General features: G+C 42.3%; 1 protein-coding gene across 1 annotated transcript; it reads right to left on the bottom strand.

Moving 5' to 3' along the window:
* Positions 1-15,660: 15,660 nt before the first annotated feature.
* Positions 15,661-16,335, bottom strand: LOC308640274 (vomeronasal type-1 receptor 97-like; the record flags this gene model as incomplete). The annotated part of the gene is made up of 1 exon (XM_081312237.1): positions 15,661-16,335. One exon carries the CDS (start codon positions 16,333-16,335, stop codon positions 15,661-15,663), a length of 675 nt encoding a protein of 224 aa, XP_081168363.1.
* Between the last annotated feature and the right edge of the window lie 2,750 nt (positions 16,336-19,085).

Genomic DNA, 19,085 nt, shown 5'->3' on the forward strand with positions numbered 1-19,085 from the left:
TGTGGTGCAGATGGCTGGAATGTCCACATAGATCTGGATGAAGCCGAATACAGTTCTATATTTTCAGAGTTCTCTGTTCTGGATTGCTCATCACCAGTTTAGAGATAAAATATTAAAAATGTTAGCTCTGAAAGAAAACTTCTTGAATTTGTTATATATATATATATATATATTTGTACCAGATATCGAACCCAGGTTTACATAACCACTGATATTATTTTATATATATATATATATATATATATATATATATATATATATATATATATATTTGATTATGCCAGAAAAAAACATATCTAAGTCGACAGAACCATCCATTTTTAGCAGGATTTAATTCCATAATTTCTTTTCTGTCCACGCTTTGGCATATGGAATAATGGGGGAAAGTAATCATGATTTTAGTGTGTGTGTGTGTGTGTGTGTGTGTGTGTGTGTGTGTGTGTTAATCAGGAATTAAACCCAAAGGTGCTTAACCACTGTGCCCCATCCCTAGCTGTTTTATTTTTTTAATATTTATTTTTAGTTGTAATTGGACACTATCTTTATTTTTTTATATGATGCTAAGGATCGAACCCAGGATCTTGCACATGCTAGGCAAGCACTCTACCGCTTAGCCACAACCCCAGTCCCTTATTTTTATTTTGAGACAGGGTCTCACCAAGTTGATGAGGCTGGCCTTGAACTTGCAAACCTCCTGTATCAGCTTCCAAAGCTGATGGGGGTAACAGCATTTAACACAATTCAGCAGCACACCAGGAAAATCTTAAGTACTTTTGGGGTCAGAGTTTTTAGTGTTTTAATTACGAGAAAGGAATCCAAATTCACTCTGATAATGGAATTTATATAGGAGAACAAGATTTCATATCTTCTTTTAGTAAGCAATGATATTTCTCCAGACAGAGAGAAAATAGTGTAATAGAAAAATTGCTGGTGAAAATCTCTTGGTATAGCTCCCTAAAGAATGAAGGTATTTTATTTATTTCCATCTTAATTCTGCTTTATAGCTATGAAGTGTGTAACATTTACAATGAGGAGAGCAACATATCCCCCCATTCTATCATCTAAAAAACAAGTGGTTTAGAATAGCAATCACTCCCACAGCTACGTAGAAAATTATAGTTTGATAGCATCAGTTATGAAGTGTGAGAAAGAACAGCAAGGATTCCAGGCAATTTAACTGTTTTAGCCTAGTTAAATGATTGCTTTGAAATCTTTGTGGAAGTGTCATTGTAAATAGTGGAAATTAATTCATGACATTAGAAAAATGTAATCTCTTCCAAATGATTCATTTGGTAAGAAGTTTTTTTTTTTCTTCACTCACATATTCAGCTAAAGAAGATTCCCTCCTTTTTCTGCTCAAGGAAAGCAAAAAGAAAAATGTTAATATAATGGTCTAGAAGTCTCCACATTTGAAAAATCACAGATGGTTATTAGTAGGAACAGCGCTACAGGTATTGCCTATACAGGTATTGCCTATTCCTGTGTGCACTTGAAGTGAGTTGTAAGATATACTCTCACATTTTGACCCCAAAATACCTTACAGCAACGTAAACTGGATATGTAACACTTGAAGAGGCCTTTAAAAAATTACAGAAAAAAAATAATGATGATTCCCTTCTATCATGTTGTGAAATACAGGTTTGTCTTCAATTTAGTTTAATGCAGACTACAAAATAAAATGGAGAGCATAAAAAAAAACAGGAGAAACAGGCTACCTGATATACCTGTGGATGGAGGGCACAGGACTCTGGTTTCATCCCTGCCAGGGGGGGGATAGCCACACTGCATGCATCGTTATGGGAGGGAGGGAAAGAGCCAGGAGGGGCCATGGACTTGCAAACACAGGTGGAGAACTGGGTTTTCCGGGGAGCATTGCCTGAAAACAACTGAAAAATCACTCTTTTTTCTATAGGATAAATTTCCTGGTTACAGCTGAAAAATCTTATCATTTTAGTAAAGTGCTCATCATGAGAAGTGGCAGAGTCAGATGCTCTCACGGGTCCCCCACAGGCATTAGCTCCCTGAAGCCCCAGTACACAGCAGGCAGAGAACCAGCTGGCTGTCTGCACACTGTGTGGGTCACACACGTGTGTATCAGTGAGAGCCACAGTGCCCTCCGTGGTTCACAGGTAGATGTTTTATAAAGAATGCATATGTTGCTACTTCTGTGCTAATTGATCAGTTTTGTTAGAAAACATCCTGAAAATATGGACATTTCATAAAAGCAAGTTAAAAGGAATCTTCTGAGCTTGTCCCCTCCCAGCTGTGCCTCACCTCACTCACAGATGCCAGGACTAGTCAGTCCATGAGATCAGGGTGCAGGCAGAAGCCTGTCCAGCACCAGGATGATCCCAGACCCCCTCCTCAGCTCTGGGGAGAGAGGTGCTGCAGCAGCTCCTGGCAGCCCTGATGGGCCGAGCCCCAGGTCATGACTTAAACCCTGGTGGAAACAAGCTCTCCTCAGACTGGAGTTTCTGAATACGATGACTAAGTCCAAAAAGAATAATGTGGAAAAGAAGTTCAGGGACAGGTCCCAGTGAGGGAGGACCCAGTGGGGAACAACAAGGAAAGTCTAAGTGGGCAGACTAGAGGAGAAACCTAAGTGGAGAACAAATGAGAATGGAAATCTATTTCTTAAAAACGTATCCCCAGGGTCCTTAGAGCTAAGGGTGTGAGGTCCTTTCCAGGGAACTGTAACCCAGTACAGACGCCCTTTCCTGCCCTGACCAAGGAGCCATCACTTAAATATTTCACATTCTGCACCCCAGGTGGTGCACTTCAGTCAGCGGTGAGGAAAGCAGACCCTCAGGACCTTGGGTTTCTAGGGCCTGGGTGTGGAGAGACACCGGCTGGAGGGAGGGAGGGGGACATGGCTGCTTTCTCAGGTGCCCCATGGACACCGTCCTGTAAATACTGTGATTTGCAACCTCACTTCCTGATGTGCATTCAATACATGAAAGGGCAATTGTCATTTGTTTATTGCACAAATCAAGTTCACCATCACCTCTCCACTAACATCTTCTTTCTCCTTGATGACCTGGAGGGAGGACACCATGGGACCGTTGGAAGCCAGGAAGGGGTGGTCACTACTGTCCCTTGGTTGTGATATTAAGCAACAGCACCCCTAGTCCCTGCTCTAGTTCAAAACCTTTGGGCAGTCAGAGCACCATTGGTTTATTTTTGTGATATCAAAATGGAGACAAAAATACATCATCATAAGAAAATGCTATTTGCTACTTCTATAAAACGTGAGAATAAACTTTCTTTATAAGTATCATATTTGAAAAAAAATCATATCATTTCCTTCTGATCAATTAAAAGGTATTTTGGTATATATTATTATTTCTCAGTATCTAAGTATTAGAGGAAAATGCTTAAAGTATTTTGGATTGAGTTTTTTGAGACAAGAGAAGGAAAAAACCAAGTGTGTTTAATAAAATTCTGGGGTTAACATTTATCTCTTCCTGGGAGAATAGGAATATGGATTCATAATTCTGAAGCAGAAAATAACCAGGACCCTTATTAGTATGCACTTTGAAAACTAGTAGAGCAGCAAATTAAACTCCCTGTAGTCTGAGAACTGGATAGAAACCAAAATGATTTACTTAAAATATTTCTTTCTTGTTAAAAAAATTAACAAATTTTCATGAGTCACCAAATTAACGGGCAAAATCTAGTAAGAACAAAACGTTCCTCTGAATTCCAAACAGTCCTCTGAGCTGTTGAGTGTGGGTAGAGCTGGATGCATAATTTATTGCTATGTTAGAACCTAACGTATTATTTGGTTATTTTGATACTTCATCACAATCACAGAAGCCCCCTCACACACTGGTGCTGCATCTCAGGAAGAGAAAGGCACTTACCTGGGCAGGTCGCATAGGGAATCTGGGATCCTGAGCAGATCCTGCACTGTTTTAAGGAAAAGACGTCTTTAACTCACCTCTCTGTAGGGCTTTAATTTTAGTTTCTGCAAGAAGCAACTGGAGATCATAGAACTGTGGCTTCCCCCAGTGGAACATGTCACCTGACTCTTACTTTTACTTTAGTCTCTGGTGGATAGGAGCAACCTGGGGAGAATCGAACTCACAACTTTTCTCTTAATTCCCTGGACACATCTGTGTGAGGGATCTGAAGGCTCCCAATCATGTAGCCCACAAGCACTCTCTCCTTTTTTAAAACCCATATTCAAGTTAGTTCAAACCCATGTCATATATTGTAACACTTTTACTCTGGGACGGGTGGTTCCTGGATCCTCCCATGGATTCCAAGTGGGCTCTGGGGGTCCTCTATCTAAAATGGGACACCATCTTCTTGGTCCACTCTCACACTGACCATGTGGTTGGGGTAATATGTCTTCTGGGATTTTCAAGCTCAGCCCCAGGATTTCACTTCTGTTTCAGGTTTAAAAAAAATAACAAAATATCCATTATTACCATAGCAAAAGAAACAAACAAACAAACAAAAAACATTTGAAGTCAATTTCTTTTCATTCTTCAGGAATTCTCCAGGTCAACTCTTCAAAAAAAAATATGGTGCTGGGAATACTGGTCATCCATATGTAGTACAATAAAATTTAACCTCTATGCCTCCTCACCCTGCATAAAACTCAACTCAAAAATGACCAAAGACCAAGGTATAAGACCAGAAACCCTCTGTCCACTGTAAGAAAAATATAAGCCCATCTCAATATCATGTTGGTATAGGAACAGACTCCGTTAACAATATCCCTAAAGAGCAAAAGGAAAATCAATAATCAATAAATGGGAAACAATCAAGAATGTTGGGCTGGGGTTGTGGCTCAGTGGTAGAGCACTCGTCTAGCACATGTGAAGCCCTGGGTTCGATCCTCAGCATCACATAAAAATAAATAAGCAAAATAAAGGTGTTTTGTACAACTAAAAAATAAATATTTTTTTAAAAAACAAGAATGTAAAGAGAGACCCAACAGGATGGGAGAATGTTTTTGCCATCTGCCCCTCAAATAGACACATTCATCTCCAGGATATGCAAAGAACTCATCTATTTGACACCAAGCAAATGGGCAAGGTAACTGAACAGGCACTTCACAGGAGAAGAAATACCAATGGTCAGCAAACATGGAAAGATGATCAACATCTCTAGCAATTAGAGAAATGAACATTAAAACTACACGGAGATTCCAGCTCAATCCAGTCCGAATGGCAATTATCAACGTTAGCAAGAATGCAGGGGGAAATTTTCACTCATGCATTGCTGGTGGGTTTTTAAATTTTTGCAACTCCTACAGAGAGCTATATGGAGATTCTTCAGAAAACATGGAATGGAACCATCATTTGAATCAGTTATCCCACTCCCCAGTATATACCCAAAGGACTAAAAATCCACATAGTATAGGAACCTGGGGTTGTGCCTCAGTGGTGGAGTGCTGGCCTAGCATATGCAAGGCGCTGGGTTCAAGACCTCAGCACCACATAAAAAATAAAAAAAAAATAAGTTATTGTGTCCAACTACAATAAAAAATGTTTTTTTTTTAAATCCACTGCAATACAGTAAGGCAGCCACATCCATGTTTAGAGCATCTCAATTCACAACATCTAAGCTATGCAACCAACCGAACTTCCCTCCAAAAGATGAATGGATAAAGAAAATGTAGTATATATACACCATGGAATATTACTCAGTCAAAATAAAAAAGAAAATTATGGGGCTTGGGTTGTGGCTCAGTGGCAGAGCACTTGCCTAGCATGTGTAAGGCACTGGGTTCAATTCTCAGCACTGAGTATAAATAAATGTTTTAAAAAGGTCCTTAGAGGGCTGGGGATGTGGCTCAAGCGGTAGCGCGCTCGCCTGGCATGCGTGCGGCCCGGGTTCGATCCTCAGCACCACATACCAACAAAGATGTTGTGTCCGCCGAGAACTAAAAAATAAAATATTACAAATTCTCTCTCTCTCTCACTCTCCTCTCTCACTCTCTCTTAAAAAAAAAAAAAGGTCCGTAGACAACTAAAAATATTTTTACCTGATTTTTATTTTTTAAATATATGACAGTGGAATGCGTTACAATTCTTATTACACATATAGAGCACAATTTTCCATAACTCTGCTTATAAATAAAGACACGAATTCGTGTCTTCATACATGTACTTTGGATAATGATGTCCATCACATTACTAACCCCCTGCCCCCTCCCTTCCCCTCCCACCCCTTTGCCCTATGTAGAGTTCCTCTATTCCTCCCATGCTCCCCGTCCCTACCCCACTATGAGTCAGTTACCTTATATCAGAAATAACATTGGGCATGTATTTTTGGGATTGGATAACTACACTTAGCATTATCTTCTCCAACGCCATCCATTTACCTGCAACATTACCTCCCTACAATGCTGAGCTCTGGCTTTGAACTTGGGATCCTCCTGCTTTAACCTCCCCCTCCAGCATGCCCAGCTTCTGTCCAAATTTTCTTTCACAGAGCAAGGATCATACCTGAGTCTAGACCCTGGTGCTTCCTGTGTGAAACCTCACATGCACTCAGCACGAACCTGGGGGACTACAGCTGCAGGCTTCACTCTTACTTTGGGGATGCAAACTGGCAGTAGAAGACAGGCAGGCTCCCACCAGCCTCATTTCCCATCTCTACCTGGTGACCTTGAGCAGGGGACTCCTCTCCAAGTTCCTTCTGGGGTGGAAGTGTCACTGAGAAGTCATTGAGAATCATTACTGTCCACCTGTCAGGTTTAGCAAAAGGAGCTGGGCGGAGCCAAAGTGCTGGGCGGAGCGGTCCTGGGAGGCCAGCCCTTAGGAGCAGTGGGCGGGGCGGGGCCCAGAGAATGGGCAGAGCTGGGGGCAGAACCGAGCAGAGTGAGTGGAGCCCCACCCAGCAGGCGGAGTGGGGCGGGGCCTAGGGAAGCAGATGGGGCGGAGCAGAGCCAGGGGAGCCCAGCAAATGGGTAGAGCTGGGGGCGGAGCCGAGAGGGGCTAAGTGGAGCCCGACTAGTGGCCAGGGCTGGGGACGGAACTGAGGCGAGTGAGTGTAGCCCCACCCCTAGGACCAGCAGGCGGGGTGGGGCCTAGGGAAGTAGGTGGGGCGGAGCAGACCGAGGGGAGCCCAGCGAATGGGCAGAGCTGGGGGCGGAGCCAAGCGGGGCTCAGTGGAGCCCCACCCATAAAAGCATAGGGGGCGGGGCCAGCGGAATCACGTGGGAGGTGCCCCCTGCCCTGGGCTCCCCAGGGGAGCACCACACGGGAACAAGGAGCCTCTAGGGGAGCTGAGGGCGAGGCGGGCGCATGCGCACGAGGCTAAGGAACCCGAGAGGCGCGTGTGACTGGAAATCCCGTCAGAGGTCGCAGTGGACCAGCGGGGAGCTGGCCCTGGGGCTCCCGCGGCCTGAGATGTGACCCCAGAGTCTGCTCCGCTGGCCGCAGTTTCCCCCTCACATGGGAGACCGCGGAGGGAGGTTGAGGACCCGCTGCGCAGCCTCCTTTGTCCCTCCTCACGGACGCGGGGGACTCTCCGTGTGTCCAGTTGGGTTGGGGTCCGGGGGTCTCTGAGAGGGTCCTGAGACGTCGCCTTGGAGACTTGGTTTCTGGGCGCGACCGTGGTCCCGGCGTGTCGCGGAGACCCTCCTGGTGCCTGTGGTGTAGACGGCATGACCTGGAGGCCCAGAGTGTGGCGTGTGGCGCAGCTGTCACCGCTGGTCCTGTCCAGGCCCCAGCGGTCCCCCGCACTGACCTGGCAGGACGTCCTGGCCCTGGGCAGGGGGAGAAGTGCGGATGAGAGCCGGCTCGACCCTGCCAGGGCGACCTTGGGGACTCGCTGTAGCTGTGAGCAGGACACAGGCAATGCCACCTCTCATTCTGGGCAGAGGCCAGCACAGCTCCGGGGTCTCTAAGGGACGGTATGGCGTGGCGGGTGAGGAGGGGAGGGGGCAAGGGTGACAGCAATGTCGTGGAGACGGACGAGTGACAGTTTTGTCCTATATAAAACAGTCAACACTTCATGTCGCAGGCTCCGCCCTGGACACAGGTGAAGACCCCTGGCCAGCAATCCCTGTGTCCCCTGGGATCCCCTGCTGTTCCTGGTCTGGCCCGAGAGTCCAGTCGCTGAGCAGGCCACACACTAGATGGCACCAGAGCTGCGCAAGCGCCAAGCAGGCGCGGGCCCCTTTAGATCCCTGATGTCCTGAGACACCCTCAGTGGGGACGTTTCCGCTGCTGAGCTGTCACACTGTCACCTCTCATAGTGTCAATCAGCTGCCCCAAGACCCTCCTACTTGAGATAAAGGCCTCCTTCAGGAGCTGGCCCTCGCCGCCTTCTGCAGTTGCGTCCCCCTGAGACCCCAAACTTCTAAGGACAGCTGTCAACCTATCCCACCTGGTGCTTGCTCCCTGTGCTTAGTGTCATTTCCGCCGTTAGACGTGCTGAGCTGCACATTGGACACCAGGTGACGCCAGAGCTGCGGGTAAACTCTCCCTGAAGCCACAGCCTTAGGCTCTGGGCTCATCAGCCTGGTTCCTGGAAAACCTTCAGGATTCATCTTAAGAGCAGCAACTAGTTTTAGTGTAACTCAGTGAAGTTGATGCATGGAATAAATTTTCCCGCCAGGAAAGGTAGGATTATTACACTCTGCCCGGAATGTTTGGGGTCCATCTTCTTGGAAAGCAAAATACACAATTAGATCCCCAAGTGAGAGGAGAGTCTGAATTCAGCCTTGACCTCTCCCTACAACTGTCATTACCGGGATGTTTCTGGAATCCCTGCCAATGTTGGGGGCATTTTCTTCTCTTTTTGGGGGTTCTTATTTTGATAAGCCATGACATATTTAATCAGAAGCATCCCCACCCGATGAGTCCCATTAGTGTTCTACTAAACTAATACAACATAAAGATCAAGTAATGTGCTCTGGTTTCTAGAAAAGAGTTTCAATTCAAATGTGTGAGCCTGTGTATTTCTTGCTATCTGAGAAGAGATCATAAAATAAAATTTCATCCAAAATCATAATAGTGGATGACACCTTTTTTTTTTCTTTATTTCTTTTTGGGAGGTGGTTGGCATTGGAGATTATACCCATATATGCTTAGCCACTTGACCCACATATCCAGCCATTTGTCTGTATATTATTTTGAGACAGGGTCGTCCTAAGTTGGTGAGACTGGGTTTGAACTTGCAATTCTCCTGCCTCAGCTTCCTGAGCTGCTGGGATTACAGGCTTGCAAGGTTCCATCTGGCTTACCTCTTTCAAAAAAAATACATTTTAAAGTATACATTTAAATATACATTTGTGACATGTAAGGTACTTATACACAATCAAACACTTGCTTCTATAAAGCCTTCGTTTTGAAAGATGCCTTTGAGAGTTTCATAGGGCAAATGCCTATAAGTCTTGTTGGGGTTTTCCACAAACCTTAGGCCCAAAGGAATTCTGTGGGACCTGAGAATTCCTTTTAGGAGTGTCCCCTGCAGGGTTTTGTCTTTTTCTGTGTCTCAGTCTCAGTTTCTTCATTTGTAAAATGGGGCTCGTGATCTCTGCTTCGTGGTGTTGGGAGAATTCAGCCAGATGTTAGTAGGGGACAGCTGACTTAGAAGGCCCCTTAGGTGCTGAACCCATAGAACGTGTGCTGTCAATCCTTCATCCCCTCTTAGAGTCTGTGGCAGTGAGATTGAGTGGGACATTTATATGAAGAACATCATGGGGACTTTAATAGGAATTAAAGATCCTTGCATTGGATCTGTAGAGCGCTTTCAGTAGTATGGTGCTTTTTAACAATATGAATTCGACTTCTCCAAGAATGTGGGAGGTCTTGCCCTCTTCTTTGGTCTTCTGCAATTTAGGGAGGAGGGCAGAAAAATGAAAGACAGTGGGATGAACCTTACCTGACTTTCCTCTGCACATATACGAATACACCACAGTAAATCTCCACATCATGTACAAATACAGGACTGGAACCTAACTAGAATAAGACCTATTTCATGATTGTATAAATATGTCAAAGTAGACGCTATTGTCATGTATAATTTAAAATAACAAAAATAAAATAAGTATGAGCTGGGCACAGTGGCATACACGTGTATCTCAGCAGTTCAGGAGGCTGAGGCAGGAGGATCCTGAGTTCAAAGCCAGCCTCAGCAATAGTGAGGCCCTAAGCAACTCAATGAAACCCTGTGTCTAAATAAAACACAAAATATGGATGGGGCTCGGGGGTCGAGGTACCCCCCCAAAATGATTAATTAATTAATATGAAGTGTGCATAAGCTCTAAACATTCAAACCTTTGCATAATTACAGATCCAAAACTAAAATAAAAAAGGGAGTAAGAGGTAGAAGAAATAATAGACTAAGTTTTTTTACAAGCTTTATGAAAGAATATTAACCAAAAAAAACTGGAAGGAATCCTATATAAAAATATCATCAAAATGAATGGAAATCTTATTGCTGAGACCAGGTTAAGAATCACACAAAATCCCATGTAAACTTAAAAAGTTGTAAGTATAATTTCTTTTTCAGAATATTGACATTACCAATATTTTTAAATAAGTCTCCAGCAGTTCTGGGAGAAGAGAGAATGTTTTTTGTTTTTTTTAAATTAAAGAAATGGGGGACAGGCATAGTGGTCCATACCTGTAACCTCAGCAAAAATCCTGACATCCCAAAAATCTAAGATTAATGAGCATAAATATCATTTTCCCAAGTTTTAGGAACTTTTATTCCTGGGATGGGAAACCACCACAACCTTTTCTTTTTAAATATACTTGCAACCTCACTGTCATGCACCTAAGTGGTTGAGTACAAGGTCAGGATTGACTCTATTCGCTTGTAATTGGTGAAATTAGTTTTGGACAAAAAATGCTTCATAAGAAAAATCCTAGCATATATTTTGCAGTAATGCAGGGTCACCCTGTGTAAGCTGAGGTTTTGATATAGAACCCAACTTCCTTCTAAGGTCTTTGAAACTTGGAAAAAGTATACAGAGTACACAGTCACTTATATCCATAGTATTTCTATTTGAGTCATGATATGGTCAAAATATACACAAATGACAATGGCAATTTGTATTTAAACTGCCTGAAAGCAGGAGGTTGTCTTAAAAGCAGAGCACGTCCTCCAAAATCAGCACATCAGGGGCCCTAGAGCACAGTGAAAGCACATTGCTTCCTGAGACCCTGGGACCCAGAAGAGAAAGAGACCATATCTTTAAAAAAATTAAATTTGTTTTAATTAGCTTCACATGACAGTAGGATGCATTTATGCACTTTGATGTATCATACATAGGTGGGATACATTTTTCTCATTTTTCTTAGTATACATGTTGCAGAATCTTATTGGTCATGCAATCACATATATAGATACAGTAATAATGTTGGTTTCATTCTACTATCTTTCTACCCCCACATCCCCTCCGTATCTTAAAAGTGTAAACAAAAACAAATAACTTTTTTCCCTCCAAGTTTTATACATGAAGACCGCATCATATTTCAATAATAGAGTTGAAAATTACATTTTCCAGATACGGAAACCTGGATGTATTCATCCACAGGGCATACACAAATAGAATATATCCAGGATCCAGATAAATAAAAACAAAAGTTGTCCAGGACTCAGATAAATGAGAAATGATGAGAAACTGGACTTGCAGATCGAAAGAAGAATCAAACGCATGATAAATGCCCAGGAGAAACCAAGACACTATGTTTGATCTGAGTGGCAAAGAATGGCAGCACATATGAGTCCATCCATCCCTTCTGCTCAGATCCCGTTCTTTATTGGACTTTGCTTACAAAACACAAGTACAACGGTGATATTTATCAGAATTTCTCGAGGGCAGCGACTGGCACCCAACCAGGCACAGGGCACCTTCCACAGTCATGGTGACCTTTCCTTTCACATCACGCCCTCCTGACTGCTGTGACAGGACCTCACCTCGTGGTGGCTCTGATTGGCATTTCCTTGAGAATTGATGGATGTTGAGCATCTTTTTTTTGCTCGTTGGCCACATATGTGTTTTTGCTTGGGTGGGATATCTATTCATACTTGTGCTGTTTTTAATGAGGTTGTTTTTACTAAGTTCTGAGGTTTTAATAAACGTTAATTTTTTTGTGTGTGGTGCTAGGGACTGAACCCAGGGCCTTGTGCTTGCAAGGTTAACACTCTACCAACTGAGCTCCATCCCCAGCCCCAAACGTTGAAAATCAACCTCTTTCCTGATATATGATCTGAAAATTAAGTCTTCATCCTGTATGTTGTCTGTTGACAGCTGATTGTTCACCTTTCTGTATAGAAGATTTGTAGTTACATGTCATTATGTTGCTGACTTTGTTGCTTGTACTTTTGGTGTGATATCCCAGAAAACCATTTCCTATTTGAATGTTGTGAAGATTTCCAATTTTTTTTGGGGGGGAGGGGGGTGGGCAGGTTCACAGATTCAGGTCTCACATCCACATCTTCAAAACATCTCGACTTGATCCTTGTGTGTGCCGTAGGACAAGGGTCCATCATTTTTCTTTTGCATACAAATATCTGTTGACAAGACTATTCATACTACATTGGCTATATATGGCAGTGCTTTGAAAGATGTCTCCATGACATTGTATGAGGATGTTTATCAAGACACCCCATTCTGTTCCACTAGTTTATAGGTTTACTATTATGTAACTATACCATAATGTTCTTTTCTTTCTTCTTTTTTTATTTCTTTTGTATGTAGGTGTGGTTTTCAAGTGTTGGTGATGAACCCCAGGCCCTGTGCATGCACACTAGGCAAGGGCTACATCTCCAAGGTCCATCTTCAGCCCTAACACACTGTTTTAATTAGTATATCTTAATGATATATTTAAAAATTGGGTGTGATTCCATCAGCTTTGTTGTTTATCAGGGTTGATTTACCTATTCAGGGTCTCGTACGATTGCATGTGGATTATAGCTACCTCATTTCCTATTTCTGTAAAATATCCACCTGAGATTTGGATAAGGGATTGCATCTGATCTGTACATAACTCTGATACAATGGACATTTTGATATTGATTCCTCGCATCATGAATATGATACATGTTTCCTCTGATTTATTGATTGCTTTAATTTCTTGCATCATTATTGTTTTCTGGGTACAAGTGTTTTCTTTCCCTGGCCAAGTTCATGCCTCGGTATTTTGCTCTTTATAATGGTTTATTTTGGGGATTGTTCTCTGAATTTTCTTTTCACATATTTTGTGGAAAATATAAAAAAAACAGAATTTTGGGGATGTTGCCTTTGTGTTCTGCGAATGTCTGTCAGAATCCTGAAAGGAATTCTGTGGGATCTTTAGTGTTTATACATATGTGAACATGTCACTCGTGAGACAGTGTCTCTCCATCCTTGGAATTTGTATGTTATTGGGTGTCCCTATAATTGATCCATATGTACTGAGCCACCTGTGTCCCATGGATAAACCCCACGCCTTCACCATGGATGATGCTTTCAACGTGGTGAATTTGGAGGAGATAAAGATGTTTTGGTGCCAATTGTTCAATGTGTAGCCCTCCATCATGAAGTCCCGTGTCTCTGGGCTCCTTTTTTGGAGGGGTGGGGTGTCTAGTGTTACTGGTTCACTCTCCTCCATCAACAATTGCTTTGTTCCAGATTTCAATCTCAGTGTTCCAAGGCTGTGTGTGTCTAGGGTTCTCTTTTTCAACCTGGTTGTGAATGGAGACGTGTTGCTTCACATCTCTGCCACATCCTCCTGATGCACCCCTCACGTTCTAGTAGGTGGTACTTTGATCCTCGTTTTTTTCTCAAGGAAATTTCTGATTCCACTTGTGAGTTATTCATTTGTGACTGGTTAAAAGGTGTTGTATCATTTCCACGTAGTTGGGATTGACAGTTTTCAGTCTTTAATTTTATCTTCACTCTATGGTGCTTGTTGATATACTTGATAGGATATCAGTGTCCTTAAGATCGAGGAGGCTTGTTTGTGACCTGGTGTGTGTCCTCTTGTGAGCGCTACTCTGAGTACATGAGAGTAGTGTATTCTGCCCTTGGTGGGATGTTCTGCATGTCTCTTGGGTCCTTTTGTCCTGGTTTACAGCTACACCTTGATGTGCAGTCTTAAGGTTGTGTTGCTGTTATTGTAATCTCAGCCGCCAAACATCAACTGATTGAGGAGTTTCATTGATTAAGACTTAACAACTATTCATAATAACTTAAATAGCCAATTTGTTCTGTCCTATAATACTTTGGTCCCCTTTTCTCCTCTTTTCTATGTTCCTTTTCTGATTTTTAAAATGTTTAGTTTCATATTCTTTGCTTCCTTTATACTTACATTTTTATAAAGACCTTTGATTTGAGAGTATTTTATATTTGACTAACATTTCTAATTAAATAGAATATGTGACAAGTGCATAATTTTCGCAGCACTGCTGTTATGATTGGTAAACTCCCACGTGTGACTTACTATTGAAACCTGGTGTTCTGACCGCATGCACCTCTCACCCAGGAAGCCTCAACATAGGAGATACCCACTTCGATGCTGAAAGTCTTTGGAAGGCTGAGCGGCCCAGAGTGGCGCCTATCCGCATGGAGAACGCCTATCCACATGGAGAACGCCTCTCCTGGGAGAGGCTGAGATCAGAAGTGAGCTTCTCAAAGCCAATCTTCACATCACTGTAACAAATCAGCTCTGATGTTTCAAAGCTCACCAAATGACCCTGTGGCACGTTTAGTGTCTTATCCTTTACTTTATAGTTTCAGAAATAATGTTTTCCACAACTGAGTTGATAATTAAAAACACTTTTATGAGGATAAAGTATATATAACATAAACATTCTGAACATTTTTCAGCATACAGTCAAGTGGCCTGGAATTTATTAACATTATTGAACAACAGTCACCACACCCACGACAGCACTCACTTCCTAACTGAATAGAGGTTCTCCACGTACCAAGAGACAGTGCCCTGCTGCCCCCTGTCTTATTCTCTGGACACCCTTCTGTTCCTGCTCTGTCACTCTGCCCACTCCAACTCCCACATTCTTTAAGTACATTTATACGATGTTTGTTCTTTTATGACTAAACAGGCTTCACTGAGTAGAGTAACTTGAGGACTCAGCTGTGTGGCCCGGTGTTCCAGAATATTCTTCCATTTTAAGGCCATTATGTATTGTTTACATATTCTTCTGGTTGTAGGTGCTGAGTTGTTTCTGTGTTTGAATATTTAAAGCATGGTTTTAGGAGCAGTGATGTGGAGATGACTGTTTGACTCCTTGCTTGTAGAACATGTGTGTGTGCACCTATGAGTGTGTATTGCGTGTGTGCTGGATCATGTGATATTTCATGGCAGAATATGTTTACAAGTGTAGTTTGGAAAAATACAGATAATGGAGATGATGCAATATGTGATAAACATTGGAACTCTTGTATCTAAAAAGAGTTTGGAATAACCCAGGTTATGACAAGTGGCATCCAACTCAGAAGCCCCTATTAAGGATCCAGTGAGAAACATGACACCCTTGTAATATTTAACAGAGTAACATGGTTTGGCTTTCTTGGATGTAATTGTCATCCACGTATGTCCAAGTGTATGGTTTAAAGAGGAAGTGAGACTTTGCACTGCACTTAAACCAAAGACTCTACACACTCTGTCATGATAAATCACTCCAAATTCAGCACAGTTTCTCACCTTAACAGAATTTATCCACCACTGGCTACTGAAATGTTTACTGTCTTCTCCCACTATATCTAAAAATACTAATTATACGTTTTTCAGTACAAATAAACACCAAAGGGCTGAACGAGGCATAGCTATGGGTCACAATGATCTTGATACAGTAAAATATTGGATCATCCTTCAGTGTGATTCTTGCATAGGAGACAATGCTGTCCAACATGGACATGACCATGAAGCAACTCATGAGCAGGAAGATTGTCTGGGTGGCCCTCAGTTCTGGGGATGACACTGGAGATGGGCTGGTGCTGTGGAGATGCCGGGATTGCCTCTTGTGCCTGCACAGGAGAGCCATCATGTATCCACTGGAGAGGGCCATTATTCCTATAAAGGAGACTTCCCTGAAGGTCAGCAGGGTGGACAAGCTGTGCCGGAGGAAGAAGGTCATGGGAATGAAGGAGCAGGATTCTGTGACATACATAAAGTTGTCTGAGGTCCAATTAGGGGTAGCAGCAATGGAGATGAAGAGGTGGCTACTGAAGGATGAGTAGATGACCCACAGGAAGAGAAGGAAACACACGTTGTGACATGAGGATTTATGTTTGAACTTTGCCAAGCAGGAGCCCCTGGGGCTGAGGGTGATGGCTTGGAGGACACTCAGAAGGCAGGTGGCACAGATGGAGAAGCCCCTCATCAACCTGTACAGGTAGATGAGCAATTTACACATCAGGTCATCCTACCTTCCCCCCGAGGTATAAAAATGTCTGAAGCTATGAAGCCATTGATGAGCAGAATTCCCAGGTGGATTAGGGCCAGGAGACCAATGGGCAGGTCTGGAGGCTTAGGTCTGTGCCCAGTAATGTGCAAGGAGATGTGGATGAGAAGAAGAAGGGCGTTGGCCATGACCCCAACGCCAGTCACGGTGTACATGGTGTTTCTTATGTGAATATTACTGTACAGTCTGTTGGCTTTGTTCATCTTACAAGGGAAAGAAAAATATCGTGACCACAGTAACAAACAAAAATGTCTTTTTTTTTTTCAAATCTGACCTCCTTTATCAATTTCAAATGAACACCACTACCATGAGGAAAAAAAGAAGGTTCATCCAACTATATTTTTATTCCACATGAAAACTCAGTTCTGGTGCTGGGCACAGTGATGTCTGCCTGAAATCCCAGTGACCCCAGACACTGAAGCAGGAGGATGACAAGGGTGAAACCAGTCTGGGCATCTTAGTGAGACCCTGTTTCAAAATACAGAGTCAAAAGGACCAGGTGTAACTTGGTGCTGGTGCACTTACCCACCATGCAGCCCCCAGCACAAAATTTAAAAAAAAAATACTATGTTCTATTCACACTCTGGAGAACGCATCTCCACACACCGCCTTATCTCAGTATCTTCCAGTCTCACTGGGACATCCACAGTGGCATATAACAAGAAAATGTTGGTGTGAAGTCTGATGTTGGACTGGTTGAAGTTGTGAGTCAGAGCTGCCATTTAACATAACTTCTTCTTAAGCACCCTGGGATGCTGAGGTCCAGTCATCTCAACTGTCCACAAAAAGTGTTATGTGGATCCTGCAGAGACTATGTGGGAAAAAATAAAGTGTGCCTACCAACCTTGGAAGTGTTTGTGGCACATAATGAGCTCTCCAGAAATGTTGGCTTCTAATCTTATTATCATACAGTTCTTCATGCACATGACTTGGGAGAATCAATGCAGTTCTTTTAATAACAGATAAGCTGTGTCCCTGCCTGAAAAGAAAGAGAAGAAAGAAATTACCACAGGGCATGAGGGCACTCACCTGTAATCCCAGCAGGTCAGGAGCCTGAGGCAGGAGGATGTCAGTTCAAAGCCAGCCTCAGCAACTTACACAGGCTCTGAGCAACTCAGCAAGACCCTGTGTCTAATTAAAATATAAAAATAGGGTGGAGATGTGGCTCAGTGGTTAATTGCTCCTGTGTTCAAATTCCAGTAAAAAAAAAAAAATAGAAAAACCTACAAAGTAGAACATTTACACAATCCTATTCTGAGGACTCAAAACTTTATGTCTGTCCTTGGAATTCTCTGAGGTGGCTATACATGTCACATTTTGTTCATTCTCTGGCCAGAATAACTAGCCTATGTTAGAACATTCTGGAACTATTACCAAGAGCATAGTATTTTTTTCCTTTTCAAGACTTTATAATCAGAGTATTAAATAGAACTACAATTAAAACAGACTTGATATTTTAAGGTTTTAATTAAAGGACACGTGTCCAGCCCATTCCTGAAAGATGAGCTCTCCAAGATGTTATCTCTATTACAAGTTCAAGGTGACATTTTTCTGGAATCAAATGCCCAAGACTGAAATTTATGCTGGAAAATTTGTTGAATGATCTGCTGGAACAATATTTCTTGAAGAGTTGTGCAATGCTTTTTTAGGTTTCATACATGAGTAAGAACATGCAGTGTTTGTCTAAAAGAGAAATTCTCTACACCATCAGTAAAAAAAAAAAGTTCTTCTTTTCCGAAATGTGGTGATCAGGAAAAATAAAATTTTATTCTTTCACTTATTCAGTATATTCAGGTTTGATACCATGACAAGCCCAGGAATGACACTAGGAAGATCTTCCACAAGGAACACATGATCACAGGCACAGATATTATTCCTTACATTTTTATACATAAAATTACATACATCTGTTTTTATAACAACTGTCTCATGTTGGTAAAATATATATTGATGAAGCTTTAAATAATAACTTAAACATCTATGTTTAAGTATAATCATTTATGTACAACATTTTAAAATAAAAATTTAAAATTTTAGTTCTAAAATGGTGTTCTCTTATACCATTTGTGTGAAATGGAGACTTTGCTTTCATTGTGTTTAATTCATGTTAAAACATGTGCAACTCAAGCACACAGATTATAAAACCCTTTCAGTAACATGTTTAAATCACCTCAAATCAGAGCAATCCAGGACATGATTTTTAGTCTTACTTCAAAAAATAAACCCCAATTCATTGTTGCTTAAAAATGACCAGAAAGACTTATTTGTCTGAAGAAAAAAATGCACAGTAGCAGCATGAAAATTGAGTCTCCTTTCTCCAGAGCATGAAAGAGAGTGAGCAAACACTTTTAACAACTAAAGTAGTGTAGACCCAGGAGCAATGACATATTTCTGAATCTATCCAGCTGTGACCAAAAGTTTATTTTTCCTACCAGGCATTGAAACCAGAAGTCCTCAACCACTGATACACAGCCTGAGCCCCCCCCCCCCTTGTTTTCTTGTTTTTTATTTTCAGACAGGGTCTCACTAAGTTGCCCAGGGCCTTTCTAATGTCCTGAGGTTGGCTTTGAATTCACAACCCTCCTGCCTCAGCCTCCAAAACCGTGGGATTACCGTGCCCATCCTCCATCTAAATTTCAGATCACATCATAATGCAACAGCAAATCATACATCCAATACAGAAAACTGATTCACTTAAATAT

Source organism: Spermophilus citellus, assembly GCF_964194105.1.
Source record: "Spermophilus citellus genome assembly, contig: SCAFFOLD_370, whole genome shotgun sequence".
In the NCBI taxonomy this organism is placed as follows: domain Eukaryota; kingdom Metazoa; phylum Chordata; class Mammalia; order Rodentia; family Sciuridae; genus Spermophilus; species Spermophilus citellus.